General features: G+C 38.5%; 2 protein-coding genes across 3 annotated transcripts in view; both read right to left on the bottom strand.

The window, feature by feature from the left end:
• firrm (fignl1 interacting regulator of recombination and mitosis) overlaps positions 1-9,327 on the bottom strand; it is a 16,737-nt gene extending 7,410 nt beyond the window's left edge. The window contains exons 1-18 of one of the 2 annotated variants that reach the window (XM_020607013.1): positions 9,099-9,327; positions 8,397-8,522; positions 7,976-8,015; positions 7,795-7,883; positions 7,410-7,514; positions 7,086-7,226; positions 6,670-6,832; positions 6,467-6,551; positions 6,207-6,345; positions 5,644-5,733; positions 5,443-5,507; positions 5,198-5,346; positions 4,365-4,494; positions 3,625-3,811; positions 2,205-2,287; positions 1,920-1,971; positions 1,621-1,710; positions 265-450 (exon numbers count right to left, since the gene is read on the bottom strand). In XM_020607013.1, the coding sequence (XP_020462669.1) occupies positions 265-450; positions 1,621-1,710; positions 1,920-1,971; positions 2,205-2,287; positions 3,625-3,811; positions 4,365-4,494; positions 5,198-5,346; positions 5,443-5,507; positions 5,644-5,733; positions 6,207-6,345; positions 6,467-6,551; positions 6,670-6,832; positions 7,086-7,226; positions 7,410-7,514; positions 7,795-7,883; positions 7,976-8,015; positions 8,397-8,492 (1,890 nt within the window). In that variant the 5' untranslated portion in view covers positions 8,493-8,522; positions 9,099-9,327. The remainder of the gene's footprint in view (positions 1-264; positions 451-1,620; positions 1,711-1,919; positions 1,972-2,204; positions 2,288-3,624; positions 3,812-4,364; positions 4,495-5,197; positions 5,347-5,442; positions 5,508-5,643; positions 5,734-6,206; positions 6,346-6,466; positions 6,552-6,669; positions 6,833-7,085; positions 7,227-7,409; positions 7,515-7,794; positions 7,884-7,975; positions 8,016-8,396; positions 8,523-9,098) is intronic. The other variant, XM_020607014.1, reaches the window with a different exon arrangement.
• Positions 9,328-13,741: 4,414 nt separating this feature from the next.
• Positions 13,742-14,738, bottom strand: LOC109964015 (14 kDa phosphohistidine phosphatase). The gene is made up of 3 exons (XM_020607017.1): positions 14,463-14,738; positions 14,016-14,140; positions 13,742-13,920 (listed from the first exon to the last, which is right to left on the bottom strand). Exons 1-3 carry the CDS (start codon positions 14,674-14,676, stop codon positions 13,837-13,839), a joined length of 423 nt encoding a protein of 140 aa, XP_020462673.1. The 5' UTR covers positions 14,677-14,738; the 3' UTR covers positions 13,742-13,836.
• Positions 14,739-15,672: the final 934 nt, after the last annotated feature.

Genomic DNA, 15,672 nt, shown 5'->3' with positions numbered 1-15,672 from the left:
CACACTCACTCCTATGGGCAATTTAGAGACACCAATCAACCTAAGCTGCATGTCTTTGGACTGTGGGAGGAAGCTGGAGTACCCGGAGAGAACCCACGCAAGCACGGGGAGAACATGCAAACTCCACACAGAAAGGTCCCGGGTGGGGCCCGAACCCAGAACCTTCTCGCTGTGAGGCAACGGTGCTAACCACCGCGCCACCGTGTGAGAAAACTGACTGGTTGCTACACCCCCATGACATCCCAAATATGAGGTTGTCCTCACCACTTTGTTCACTTGTCCCAGTTTGTATCCTCCATTCTCCCAGTCAGTCAGAGCTTTTTGAGTGAAGCCAGTGATGTCAGCCTCTACATGACGACGGGCATCATGTGAAAGAGCTCTGAGAAGGATATGCTGCCACACTGGAAGGTTTTCCACCTCAGATGGTGGGTAACGCATCACCAGTTCCATCTGGAAAAACAAAAATAAAAAAAAAATTTAAAAATCACCTTATATCAAGGTTATGATCTTGTACAGTTTAAAGTATTTTTATGGACACAATCAACAAGCATTATTCAAAGTCAGAAACTAGGACTACAGACTGGTAGTTTTCTGGGGGTTAGTACAGATCAGTGTAAAGGAGCGGAGAAACCAACAAATGCAAAATAATCCGATCAATGTGTCACTGTATGGAATGAGAATAAAAATTGTGACTCCTATTAAGGTCAGGCAGTTCATCACATTTTATTTTATATTACAATTCTGGCTTCAAACAATTCTAAAAACAAAATAATAAATAAAAATGATTGTTTCACATTATGTTTCACAATGATGCTCTCGTTTTGTCTTGTTATAAATCCAGCACTTCAGCGCTCTGCATCAGGTGAAATGAAACATTCCTTGAATTGATGACATCTGAGAATGTTAGTGTATATGTAATAAAACCTCAGTGAGTAAAAAGACAGTAAAAGTAATTTATCAAAACACCCACTAAACAAGCACAAACTTGCAGAGACATTTTATTTCCAACTCTGACCACAGTCTGTCATCCACCGCCAGTTTGTGTTAACCATCGGAAGCTTGTTGAACTAAAAGCTAACTTATGAACAAGCTAAAAAGAACCGAGTGTATGTAGCCTTAATATTATGAGAGAGAGATGAGGCTGTGCCATGGTGAGCCCAACAAATCTTTTAGGTTATTAAGTAATTTCTCTGAACTGTCAATAGCATTTATGTGGATGAAATACTTGTTTTTCAGTTGAATTCATGTTGAATATTCACAATCTCAATACTGACTAAAACAAAAATGATAATTTGTGCCATAATTGTGCAGCCCTAACTCCTACACTGTGGCATTCACAGTCCAGTCACCAGGTCTCAACCTGTAGGCTCTACACCAAGGAGCAATGAAGCTGTTCTTGTGACCCAACAGCTAACTTTGTTGAGTTTTCATGTCACCTACATGTACTGTATGTAGAACTTTTGTGGATTTTTTCCTTGTTTTGGTTTTTTGCATTACAGAACACAAATGTGAGGACTAATGCCTCTAAATGTTTAACTACTGTGGATACAGTACTTGATTTTTCAGACTATTTCATGAATTCATAAGGATATGCAATTTCCAGTTCCCAGGGTTTCTAACCTGGTGGTTTGGTGTCATAAGGAAAACCATGCGTCTGAGCAGCAGGCCAAGGTGCAATGACTGGTAACACTCAGTGGTGCAGGTTTTCACCTAAAGGAGAAGAGAAAGAAGCAGAGAGAAGGTGAGGGCCAATGTGTCAGTGAGGGATGCGACTTAATGTGTTCACATTATGAAAAGGTGTCCTGTCACAGTCTACAAGGTTCAACTGGAATTACCACTTAGTATTTGAAATTACAATAAAACAAGATGCCAAAATGTATTCTCTTAACTGTACTATGCAGTATTTAGTTTCTACTTACCAGCTGAGCGATGAGGAGGACATGATGTAGACAAAGTTCTGCTGTCCCATACCTAAAGTGACAGAAGACAATCAACAGTAGGATAGAAAAAAAAATTGCAAAAATGCTCACAATCAGATGCTGCTAAAACAGTAACTGTGGTAAATATAAAGGGGCCTGAAATGTAGGGATTTTGATACAGTATACTGCAGCATGGCACACAGAGAACCAAGAAAATACCCACTACTTATGCAAGTAAAACCCCACTTTAGACATGATGTAAATTGCATTACTTCTGACACTCACCGTGCTGTAAAGCACCACACATCTGCTGCCAGTAAAGCTGTCTGTGTATCAGCCTGCAGTACAGCATCAATCAAACAGCGCTCCTGAACCAGAGAGATATAGGCGAGAGGAAGTCGGAGACAGCAGGAGGGAGAGAAGACAATGAGCCGGGAGAAAATGCAGTAGCCAGAAAAAAACAAGGGTTTAAAATCTCAGACACAGATAAAGCAAAAACGAAAGATTAATTTCCTCTGAATGAAGGGAAATCCTGCACCAAAAACAGCTAATGGTGGGACTTTTATTAGCTGATTAGATATCAAAAGAAACCATGAAATTCCAACTAATTCAGGATTTTCTATGACAAAGTCTATATCAATAAAGAAAGTCACTTTCGGCTTTTCCCGTTTAGGGGTCACCACAGCGACTCACTGACGACTTGCATGTTGACATTTGGCACGTGTTTTACGCCGGACGCCCTTCCTGACACAACCTGGAGTCGAATCCGGGGCACCGCGGCAAGAGTGCTGTGCCTTAACCACTAGCCTACCCCTAAATGGGAAAAGCCAAAAGTCTATATCAATGTTTGAGAATAAAATAAACATGTCATAACCACATAATGGCCAATATAAATTTGTAACATGATGACACAAACGTATCATTATGGAAGGTTATTTGCTTGACAATAACCTTTTGTTAACATTGACAGTAATAGTAAATAACATACAGCAATAAATTCCAGGAAATAACTGTCAAATGGCAATAAAATGTAGTATATCAATGTGAATGTACTGCAAACTATCTGCCAATATAAATACACAGTACACACAGCAGCACTCAAGTTTCACACCGTACTGTGATTATGGTGATTACCGGTACACCATAATTATTTTACTGTTCACCCATTAGGGTGAACAAGTGGTATCTACATGTGTGGTTGCCACCATGAAGCATGAAGGTGATTATGTGTGGGTGATTTGCTGGTGATATTGTTAGTGATTTATTCAGAATTAAAGGCACATTCAACCAGCATGGCTGAAAAAACTTAGAAAAAAAATCAACTGGACTAGATTTCTAGGTCGAAGACCTCTCAGCCAAGAGGCTTCATCAGTTCTGCCTCTTGGATGAGAAGTGAAACGTCTTCGACCTAGAAAGCTAGTCCAGTTGATTTTTTTCTAAGTTTTTTCAGTTTACTATGACCTGGATGACTGAGAATCTGCACAGACAACCAGCATGGCTGTCGCAACATCCCGTTGCAGCACGTCATCCTCTCTGGTTTGTGCTTAAAGGGACCATTAGTTTTTCAGGCTATGTACCTGCTATGTGACAAAGAAGGAGAGTGATGGACTGCATCATATAATCTGGCCTCTAGCGGTGTCAAATCACTTCTACTGACATTGCTTAAGGTAGATAAGACGTATGTGTTTATGTGTGTAGACCTCACCAGCACAGGGAAGTACACCGGAGGAAGCGCAGCCACACTGGCACAGAGGTGCACACATATGTGGTGGTGCAGAGTGATCTGGACCTGGGCCTGACCCTTCATCATCACCCCTGGTAAGCGCACAGGTACCTTGCGCTCAGTATAGCAACAACGGAAACTAATGAACAAGGCTCTGTAGAGAGGAAGTCTGGAGACCAAAGGGGTGACCAAAAACGGTTTAGACATTGAGACAGTGTAAAAAAGTAACTACAGCAGAAGAAGCAATTGTCAGTTTGAAACTTAACCTTAATTATGTACAATCTTTTACTGAACTGCTAAATGATGTATACATCTTTACACAGTCTTCAGTTCCTCTGTTTGTATAAAACTAATCGATGTGTGATGTGATTATTATAAAAACAGCTAAAGTATCCTAATGATTAAATAATGAAAACATTCAGAATGTAAGTGCAATATAAAAAATTATAAAAACTGTTACTGTTAAGTTAGACTGGAGCAGAAACTCATTTACTCCATTTAAAATCTGAAAACTGAAATGTACACTGTAAATTAAAACAAATCAATAATCCTTCAACATCAATTTCCCATATCCCTGCTAAACAACGTCCATAACCACAAGGTTGTAATTGGTTGCCAGCCAAGCAGTCAGTTTAAAAGCAAACTGCTGGGCCCTGCATTAAAGCACCAAATATTTCTAGATATTCCAGGTTATGACAACAATTGCAAAAACCCCTTATCACCTTGGCGTCTCTTCTGAGAACTGGCTGCCAGTGTACCAAAGCTGCAGAGTCTCCTCTGGCTGAGAGGTCAGCTGACCCAGCACATTCACCAACAAAACACACTGAGGAAGTTTATGCTCAGGATGTAAGCCTGCAGACAACAAAGACAAGGGGAAATTCTCTGACTTTGTAAAGAAAAAAAAATGCTGCCGTATCTGTCAGCAGCAATAAATATGATGTCAAGATTCTTTTGAGTATGAACATACAATCAAAATTATCCTGAATAAGTCATACATTTCCAAAATATCCCACAAATTCTAAGAGGCGACAGTCTTTATTAAAGGTTTTATGAGAAAAGACAGGAATACCTATATTCTTTTCTATTACAATTACATTAAACGCTTTAATGCATTATCATTATCAGAATCAGAATCAGAATCAGCTACAATGGCTCTCAATGTGCAAGTGCAATGTACTTCCATAAGACAGGGAGGAAGAAATAAAATGAGCAAACAAGACAAAGAATGTGCTTTTATGGAAAAAAGAAGGCAAAAACTACTTATAAATATATATACACATATATATTTGTGTATATACACATTTTAGACAACGTTTTCAGATAAATATATGCAATGGTATATTTACAGTTATTGCACTGATGTTATCCTGTTACACAGTCATGGGTTAAACATGCACTGTATAGCACAGCCAAAACAGTGTACACATCAGTACACATAGTATACTAAATGGTATAAGCATGGGAAAAGAAATACCGCTAATGAACTGAAGGTTTATAAAATGGTATCGCCATTTCAAAGGGACACAGGAAAGATGAGGACACACTTTATACTCACACAGGTTCTGCTGCAGGACAACTTCAGCAAATGGCCTTAAAGGCAACAGCTGCACCAGGAGGGCATCCATAGGAACCAGAGCTGCTGCATTCAGCTCTTCAGACAGAGATGTGGGCAGTGTTGGGGCACACAAGCTGGGAGGGAATTTACTAAAAGACATCATGTAGTTCACAATGTATTTTTCTGCACTGCTCATTAATGAGCATAAATTGCAGTCTAAATCTGCTTCGTAAAACCACACATACCTGATGACCTGGAGGTAGAGCTGGTGGAAGCAGCTACAATACTTTGTGAGAAAAAATTTGAATTCCTGTTAAAACAATAACAAGATTTAAGTTTGTATGTTTGTATTCTCAAGTAGAGAATTTAAAACTGTATCAGTAATAGAGATGGTCCAAGGTTAACCCAGAGGCAAGAGAGCTGCAATTATATCCCTGTTTTAGTACCTTTATGTAATGAACCAAAGTGTTGGCAAAAAATCTGCACATCTTTGCACTTTTCTGGAACAGCTTGTATTCTGGGCTTTGTGTTGCCTCCTTTAAAAAGGACAAAAGAACATTAACTCAAAAGGTGGCAAAGATCAAGTCTACCTAAATAAACATGTCACACTCGCATAGGGGAACATGGGAAAGATATATCATTCTTTCTATACACCGGCAGCGGATACAGTAAATACTACCATTCACAGAAATATCCGCCCCTGTAGTGACTCCAGTTGGTATCAGGTAAGTCAAGACAAAAATGTATTACACTGTACTTGAGAAACCAAGTAAATGTAATTATTACATTGAGAACAGTAAATTCACACTCCATTACTGAAATGAAAACATTTCCTCAAGCCATTCCTGAGATATCACGTTCACGAGATGAGCCGGACGGACAATGCAAAAACAAAATGCCTCCGGTCATGGCTATTGGCAACTCAGAGGCATAAAAACAGTGAGAACCTGCTAAAAAGCTATAAATAATATGTTTTTAGTTTTCTGTCTAGTAATCTGAGCTTTCCTACCTGTAGACCAGCACACTTTATCTGTTCAGCCAGCTCTACACTGTTGTTGAGAACAGCCAGCAGGTTGTCACACAGGCTGGTGCTTATGTCACGGTGATGTAGATGTTCCTCCACCAATTTTTGGTACTTCAGACTCTGTCTGAACATAGAAATGGAAATTCAACATAAGCCACTCAGTATCAAAGTGATTCACCTAGCATGACAGGCAGCATGACATTAATAAAAACATAAGTGTCAACTTCAGTCTCTGCTGTACTGACCTGATGAGGAATTTCCATGTGTTTGCATGCAGCGCGATGTCCAGACCGGAGATAACTGAGCAGATATCAAGCAGGCTGTGAATCACTGAGGAGGATGAAAGATACATTCAATGCTTTGAAGCCTGCAGTAATGGTAAGCCTTTATAACACAAAGCATAGCAGTGAAACACAGAGGGATACTGTACATGCACAGACAAACTAACCTGTAACAATGTTAGAGACCTCCTCCTGTGAGGCACTGCCGTCAAGGGAGATTCTGTCCAGAAGCTCCAATAGACCCTTCTGAAGGGAATAGGCCTCCTTGAAGAGTCCCTGCAGCAGGTCTGCCACCAGAGACAAACGGCCACAGTAAACCACCTCACTCTCCTGTTGATTGCACACAGAGTATGCTTGAACAAATTTTTGCCTTTTATAAATTTTAACCACATTACTTAAAAGAAGCAGATCTGTTTAAGCAGTAAAACAATCAATACTAATAATGACAACAGTGTTCTAAACATCAATCAAAATATTCAACCACAGTCAATTATTGCACAACATAATTTAAGATTAATAAAAGCATGAAATACTGATTGGAAGTTGTACTCTTTCCAGCCACTGGTGAACTGAACAGACTGACCTTGCAGTGCTGGAAGGTTTCCCTCAGGACCTTCAGTATACATGTTGGCAATGAGCGAATAGCATCCAGGTCAGGGGCTTCCTCGAATGAGCCAACATGTCGCACGATAGTGGATAATGCATCAATTATCTGCATCATTGCCTAAATGACAGACAGCAGGATCTCGTTACAATATTGATTAGAAGTGAAGCAAGTTGACTGTTTCCCTTAGATAGTACGCATTATATAATGCACAGCATAAACTCATAAGGTGCTAATGATAACATTTTGAAATAAACCACCTTGCAAAGGACAAACCAAATCAGCAATAAGCACTAATAGTACCTGCAGAAGGTTCCTCAGAAAGGCACACAGTTCTGTGTTTTGACTCGACAGCCCTGCAACTTGGTCTGAAATCTCTTTCATCATGCTGTCAAACACTGTCACTGCCTGTAGACATTTGGTAATAAGATAAACACAAAGATTCACAAACTCAGATCAGTACACTTCTTATGGAAAGTTATGTAAATAAAGAAAAAAATAAATAAAGATGAAATTCACCAAGAAGTGAATACTTATATGTGTATATCAGATAAACTATTATAGTTTAATTTAGTCTTTAATAGGCTTGAGTTTACACCGTATAATTTAATTTTACCAGGACCTGCAGCCACTCTGTGTTATTTAACAAATATTAACATAATATTTACAGACCTATTATGTTGTTTACCTTTGGTAAGATCTTAGAGAAGCACTGATCTTCCAGCTCTGACAAGCCAATATGAGGGAGGAACTTGTCTATAATTATCTTGAGTATACCTGTATGGTTTTAAGAAAGTTCATACTTAATGATAAATGACACTCATGACTCAAAATTAGGATGTCATTACAAACTGTGCAGCAAAACTTACGTATGTGATCATCCCAGCTCTCAGAATTATGATGCAGAGAGTGTAAACAGTCAAAGAAAACCCCAGAATGGCTAATTCACTTCAACCATATACACTTTCCAAAAGTGTAAGGGTTGCAAAAATAGGGCAAAAGAACCATGACAGATTAGCAAGACCGTTACATAAAATTTGGCCCAGTTTCACCAAGAAAATACCTAAAGTATAGCAAACACTATCTTGATAGGGTTGATGTTCAGTATTCATAACAAGGGGTGTACTTCCTACTCATAATTTTAAAAATCATATCTATAAATAATATGGATTTTAAACTACAGAGCTAATCCCACAGATTGCTTCACCAATCTTCTGTGCATTGCAAAACTTTACACGACAAGGATACCAGTGGACTGTCTTGAAAATAGCAATAAAACATAAAAGATATAGTGAGTTTTGGCAGGACAGACTTGAGCTCCTGTCGGCAGGTTTCCTGACTCCACTGCACCACCTCGTCCAGGAGAGAGGTGTTGCTTTGGGACATGACAGCAGTTACCGGTGCAGTTCAGGACAGCTATCCAAACGACAACGATGTGACTGAGTTAGTAATTCGAACTGACTCAAATTTGATTTTTTGATTTGATTTGATTTATTCATTCAAGCATGTAAAACAGTTGATATGTCAACACATGTAATTTCACACATATCCAACAATAATAATCCAATATCAATTTACTTATACCTAGTACATGCTTGAACGGACTAGGAAGAAGTTAGACTTATCTAGTCCTACCCCATGACATCATTTTACAACTTTTAAAACCTAAGCAATATCTCTAGATAAATAATTATCCTCTACACCACACAAGTAATATACTACAGAATTATTACAGAGTGTTAACATTCTACATAATTACATTCATAGATAATTATCTTCTACGCCACACAAGTAGAAGATAATTTGTACTCGTGTTACATGCAACGTTGTAAAACAAGCTGGTGATGAATTCGCTCTGTTTGACTGTTACGCAGATAACTGAGACTAATAGCTTACAATGCCTTCGCTAACGTTACCGTATGTTTTGCTAATAAGCTAAGTAACGTGTTAGCAGGGAAGCTGATAAATCGGACAATGTGCATAGCTTCTTACCATAAATGTAAAACCGTATCCCTTGTTCAAAGGCGTAAAGTCACACAAAATATTCCTACGAATTAGTTTCTCCGAACGTCACCATTACAATTTTGTAGAGGATTAAACTGCAGAAAATAGATTAAACTATCGTCCTAACTATGGTCACACATAACGCGCGCCATTGTTTGAGTCGGATATGATGTTATGAGTATACGTACGCCACACTCATCTTCCCGTACTCTGATTGGTTTAAATGTTAAAAAAACGCAAACGTTTTCAACCAATAAGAGAACTGCATGAGTGCAAACCGCTGAAAATAACAACTAGCAATAGCCCGTCGTCCATCCATTATCGATACCGCTTATAATAGCCTTCATACTTTCAATAAAGCCTCAAATGCCTCCTCATTAAATGTCATTCAATAATATAAATATAGAATAATGCATATTCAAACATTTTTATTTTATTTGTGAAACGAGGGCCATTATTATCGCCCCATGTTACATTTTATTCAAATAATAATTCATTGTAAATTTGATACATAGTGCTCACAAAATGAATGCTTGATGAAATATGATGATGAAACTATAATCAAATTTCAGTGCAAATTCAAAGAGCATTTCTCGTCCAATATGATGCATTCGTGAGCAATGAAACATCCTCTTAGAGATGAAAGTTAAGTTAAAATACCCAACAGCAGCCTATAGGTTAATGATCACACTTAAGATCCATGAAAGAACATAACAGGATATAGCAGTTTTGTTATGTGTACTGATATATTCCGTCTTGTGCTGGGCAACATGTTCCAGAAAGAAATAATGTCACAGTTGTGAATGTATTGGATGTAACAAGTTTAAAAATAAATTATTATATTAGATTATATTAATGAATATATATACAATGGCATAAACAATCAGGCTTTCATGATTAACAAAATGGTAAAGGAATAAGAATATGCCAAACACTGATATTTTTATTTTATACTGTAATACAAATAATGACATATCAAGCTGCATAGATGGCCTTGAGGTTTCCGTTTTGTGCCTTTCATAAGCACTTACCACCCTCTAAGCAAAACACATCTTTATTTAAAAAATACACTCTAGGCTCCCTGTGAGACACACTCTGGTTCAGAGTGCTAAAATAAAGCATATCATAGATAAATATTAGAAATCACAGTTTCCACATTGCATGGTTTGTGACTTGTTGGTATTGCCCATATGTTTTGTTTTTATGTGTTTCTAATTATAAAGCAAAGCAAACACCTACCAGAACTGTACAGGTTACAGAACATGACTGAGATGTTTAGGAATGTTTAAATTGGTTAAAGGAAGGGTGATATGTCCTTCAGGAGCCTGGAACTTCTGCTAGCTCTGGCTAGACATGTAAGTTGATGACTGGTAAGCTATTGTTTCACTGATAAGATCTTGAGCATTGAAGTTGTTCACCTTTGATTCCAGGCTGAGGTGTTAGCTGCCGCCACTGCAGGAAGAGACAAAGTTGTTGTTTAGGAAACAGGACACAACATTGATGCTTGTCTCTCTTCAGATACTGTATATTGCAGTACTGCCTGTCTGCAGTGTATTTACGCATGGAAGGAAATATCACAATATATAGTGGAGATATGAGAGTTTCCTTCATACTCAACTGGAAATCTGACACATTTTAGTTTTACAGTTTAAGTATATCTTAAGCAGGCTTCTTCAAAAGCATTAATGCCATTTTAAAAAGATCATTCTGTGGGTCATACAGTGATTGTAAATATTATGACAGAGGCCTTTAAATAGATAGAATAATATTGGGCTTTCTGTTTCACAAACTCATAATGACTCTGCCACTGAGTCCTGACGGTAAGAAATACATTTTCCAAGAAGAGGGTTGAGTCTAACACTGTTTAAGACTTATCCCTCTTGAGCTGACCTCCCCATTTGAAGATAATGGAAAGGTTATCAGTTTACAGGAAACAGGTTCCAGGTTTGAGATGGAAACTGCTTTTCTTTCTTTCAAGCCATATAGTAACTGCCAGGATGCAGGCAGTGCCAGTGTCTATGTCAAGTCTGGTAATGAGGGTCAAGGTGAATGGAGATGCCCTTTTGTGTCAACAGCAGCTAATTTTGGTCATATTGGCTACAGAGTTATGTGCCACTCTTCCTCTGAAAACGTCCTCACCAGGTTCATATTAAATCCCAATTGAAAAAAAGTGATGCGCCACTGTTGGAATACAAGCTCCAGGGGAAAACCCTGAGGAAAAGGATGTACACTCTTGTAATAAAGGAAGTATTTTGTAGATAACACACAGGTACTGTGCGTACATTTTAGGTACTGAAACTAAAAAGAGGATGCTAATAGTTTTTATTTATCTATTAACTTCCTACAAAGTGTAGAAAACAGAAAATACCAGGTGTACTGTCTTCCCAGGACGAATCCGTGATGTAAAGATGATAGCTCTTGTTCTTGTCACTGTAGATAGTTCTTTATGATGATTGGATGTATGTTTGTGGTCATTATCATGCTGCAGAATGAATTTGGGACCAATTAGAAGCCCATAGATGATGGTGGTGCATGACAGATAGGAATCAACCTATTTTTGCAAAATACTGTAGATGTTTAACACCAAATCCAAGACAAAATTGAACATTCTCTTGTTGGGGAATCTCCCTTTTAAAGGTATGGGGTTGTCCAAATGTCCATCTGTCCAGGGTGATGCTTAAATATTTTTTTCAGCCAAGTAGCCCTGACCAGTGCCTAGTATAAAGAGACACAATACTGCTGCACTATCAGTATCATATATATTAAAACAACAACCTTTAACTGAAAAACACTTAAATGCCATATTTCAAATGTAGCCAATAGCTACCACTTAATTCATAACAAAACAGTTTTTTGTCATGCAATAACACTAAGACATCATTGCCGTTAAGTGGTTTTTTGAGCAATAACACTAAGACATCATTGCCGTTGAGTGGTTTTTTAAAATGCACTTATAATACAGTGAGAAAGCTTGTGATTCACTGAAATTGTGTTCATTCTCAGTCTCAGTCAGTCAGTCAATATGGAAACTGGCTTCCTGCTCACAGCAGTTGTGTTTGCGTTTGTTACTTTCACAGTTTGACAGTTTTAAAACAGTTTTAAAAAAATCTAACATACCCCTGCTGTATTCCAAAGTACCCCTAGGGGTACTCGCACCCCATTTGAGAAGCACTGTTCTAGATCACAAATAGTGACGAAACACTCTTAATAATTCCTCAAGGGATTTGCATTTGACTAATTGATTACATACTGAAGTATCTCAACAAGTATTGATTAGATTGCTATGAAATTTTGTGCAAATATACAGTACATGGTGCCCAGAAGATGAATCCTAATGACTTTGAAGATCTTTTCCTCTAGCATCACCAGCAGCGGCACAGTGGTCAGCACTGTCGTCTCACCCCGAGAAGGTTCCGGGTTGGAGTCCTGGCTGACCCGAGGCCTTTCTGTATGGCATTTGTATGTTCTCCCTGTGCCTGCATGGGTTCTCTCCAGGCACTCCGGCTTCCTCCCACAGTCCAAAGACTGCCAACTTTAAATTGCCCGTAGGAGTGAGTGTGAGTGGTTGTGGTTGTTTGTCTACATGTCAGCCCTGTGATATGTGATCTGCCCAGAGTGGACCCTGCCTCTTGCCCAATGTCAGCTGGGACCGGCTTCAGCCCCCTGTGACCCTATCCAGGAATAAGCGGTATAGATAATGGATGGACACGTAGTGATCTGACATTTCCTCCATGACACCACCATGAAGTTTATACTTGGAAGTTTGAATGAAGAGTCTCAACAATTATTGAATTGGTCTTGTACAGAGATGTACAGTATGTTGTTATCAGGATGAATATTAAAGAGATCCATTGTTTATTTTTTAGAACCATCATTAGGTTAATCATTTAATTTGTCCAATACTTTGGTTTATGACCAGCCACACAAATTACATTATTTCCAATCAGCTGCAGCCACACTTTGCATTAATTAGCAATTGATAGCATGCGCTAATTCAATATCCTGAACATAAACATTATACCAAAGAAGCTTCAGCAAATAAGCACTGTCACTGAGAGTCAGTTGGCTGGTTTGTTTTTCCTTGGAGAGTGTAGATCCCACAGACATAGAAGCTCTTAGTCTGAGTAACACTTGTTTCACTGGCATTTTTGGGAATGCAGAAGGGTTTATTTTAAAAGGAAGGAAAGCCTTGACTGCTGAATGACTCTGAACAGACTATTTTATCTCTCTGCAACACTACTTTTGGCTTTTATTATTTGGAAAATAGTTTAAATGTTATCTTTAATAAACATTACACACAAATGACATAATATAACCATAACAGCAAGTGAAAGCTCTCTTATCGGTTTCAGTTTTCAACTCAGGAAGCTTTCCCCCAGGGTAACAGGATATGTTAGTGATTCCAGAGGACGTGAGTCAACTGTTCCTGTACGGACTTTACGCTTGGCACTCCAATGATCAGACATCAAGTAAAAATGAATCATTCTATTTTTAATGAAAATGATGTTTGCCAGGCTCATTCCACAGCTTTTCACATTTTTTGTGTCTGAAAATGATCAAACCTGTATTCCAAAACAGTGTCAATATTGCCTGTTTTTGTGCTTTCACTGCATCAAAAGGAAACAATTAAATGAAGAATGGTGTATTTTATTTAAATGATGGCTGAACAGAATGGTCAGACATTTTTTGTGTTTTTACACTGGAGCTGTAGAAATGAAATGAAGGTTTACACAGACCAGGTGATCTCATAGTCACTGAAGGCACCCTTTAACTTCTCTGCAGACACTGAGTGATCTGCCTTGCCAAAGCCCTGAAAACGAGTCAGAAAGCATTTACATTTTCACAATAAAACATAACTTTGGCATTTATTTTTAAAGCTTTTAAAGCCAAATGAAATGAACTTACAGTTGATTCTCCAAACACCCGTAGTTTTTTCTCTTGGCTGTTGTGTTCTATCTTCCCTCCTCCAAGGCATTTACACTCCATTCCCAAGGCCTCCATTGCTGGACTGACCTTGTCAAATATATGATCTGTAAATAATTCAAATGACTCACTCAATCAAATGTATTGACACTACAGTCAAATAATTAAGCTTTAAGCCAATTAGCAATTTTACTGTGGCACCACAGCTTCCGATTTTTTGCATTACGCTTATAGGTTGGCAAGTATTGCATCTGCCAGGTCAGTGCTGTAGCCTGCACATGATTGCAGGGAGCACGCCAAAACAATCCGTGTCATGGGCGAAGGCAGCCCAAGCTGCTATAACATTACAGGTCAGCTGTCTGCACGCTATTTCAAGCTGAACTGACGCACTTGACGAGGCTTTGCAACAAACTACATTAAGGAACTTACTGTGATACTCTGCACTTTTTGTGCCTCGGACTATGTCTTTATGCACATCGCCATCTTTCACTTTCACTTTGATCAGTATGTACTTAAAGGTTCCCTCTGGATCAATCTCCACATCAGGGATTTTAGCCAGAGCGTCTGCCATCGCGACTGTAGCTTTAGTCAATGCACCGGACACCCTCAAACTGTTCAGAGGTCTACTGAGCGCAGACAACATGGTACGCGCTCACAAGCGACTTCATTGGGTTAGGCAGTCTATTTCCTGTCTTAAAGAGACAGGCCATTTGTGGACATTGTTGTGCAGGATAATACTGCGCTTGGCAAATTCTCACGCTGGCGACCCCATACGGCGAGAAGAGGAAACTGTGAATTTGACTGTCCTCAGACCCCAGAAATCGATAGTCAATACACTGTATATTGAAATGCACTGCAGCAACTTATATTTACCAAACTATTTATAGTAAAGAGAAGAGGGCAGCAATGTTGGCAAGCCCAGTTGTTCAGTTTATAGACTTTTCCTTTCATCTTTTTATGTGATTTGTCATTTCCTCTAGTCAGAGTAGATCTTCCTCTGGCATTTATAAGGGAGGTCAGAGTGGAAGCTGGTAGGGATGTCATTTTTTATTTAAGTACACTTCAGTAGGCAGCAGGACAGATGGTTCTGCTATAGGTACTTGAACTCCTGGCTACTGGATGGTCTCATTCTGTGGCCCTTAACTTGGAGCCAAAAACCCAAAAGTTCATGAGAACGTGACAAACCTCATCTCCAGAAAAACTCCCTGCCACATGTAAAAAAAAAAAAGGATGGTCAGCTGATTTGAAACACGTTTTGATTTTCTGTTTGTGTTGCTCTTTTTGTCCTTAAATTCTGTTTGTAGTTTGTTTTTTTATTGTAATTAGAAACAAAGTACAGTCACAATGTAAAAAGGTGTTTTATTGTCCCATACAGAAGGCGGAAGAAAAATATAAGTCATATAAGAACAAATTAATTGAGATTTTGAGGCGATGCAAGAAACTATATTATTCTAAAGTATTAGAGGATAATAAAAATAATATGAGAGGTACTTGGAATATATTAAATAAATTGATTAGAAACAGTTCCAGCAAGAGTAACTACCCTCAATATTTTATGGATAATGATACACCGGTTAATAGATTGGAGGATGTAGTAGATAAGTTTAATAGGTTCTTTGTGAATGTTGGTCCTGGTTTA

Source organism: Monopterus albus, unplaced genomic scaffold, assembly GCF_001952655.1.
Source record: "Monopterus albus unplaced genomic scaffold, M_albus_1.0 scaffold83.1, whole genome shotgun sequence".
NCBI classification, from domain to species: Eukaryota; Metazoa; Chordata; class Actinopteri; order Synbranchiformes; family Synbranchidae; genus Monopterus; species Monopterus albus.
This window is presented reverse-complemented; position numbering and strand designations above follow the sequence as displayed.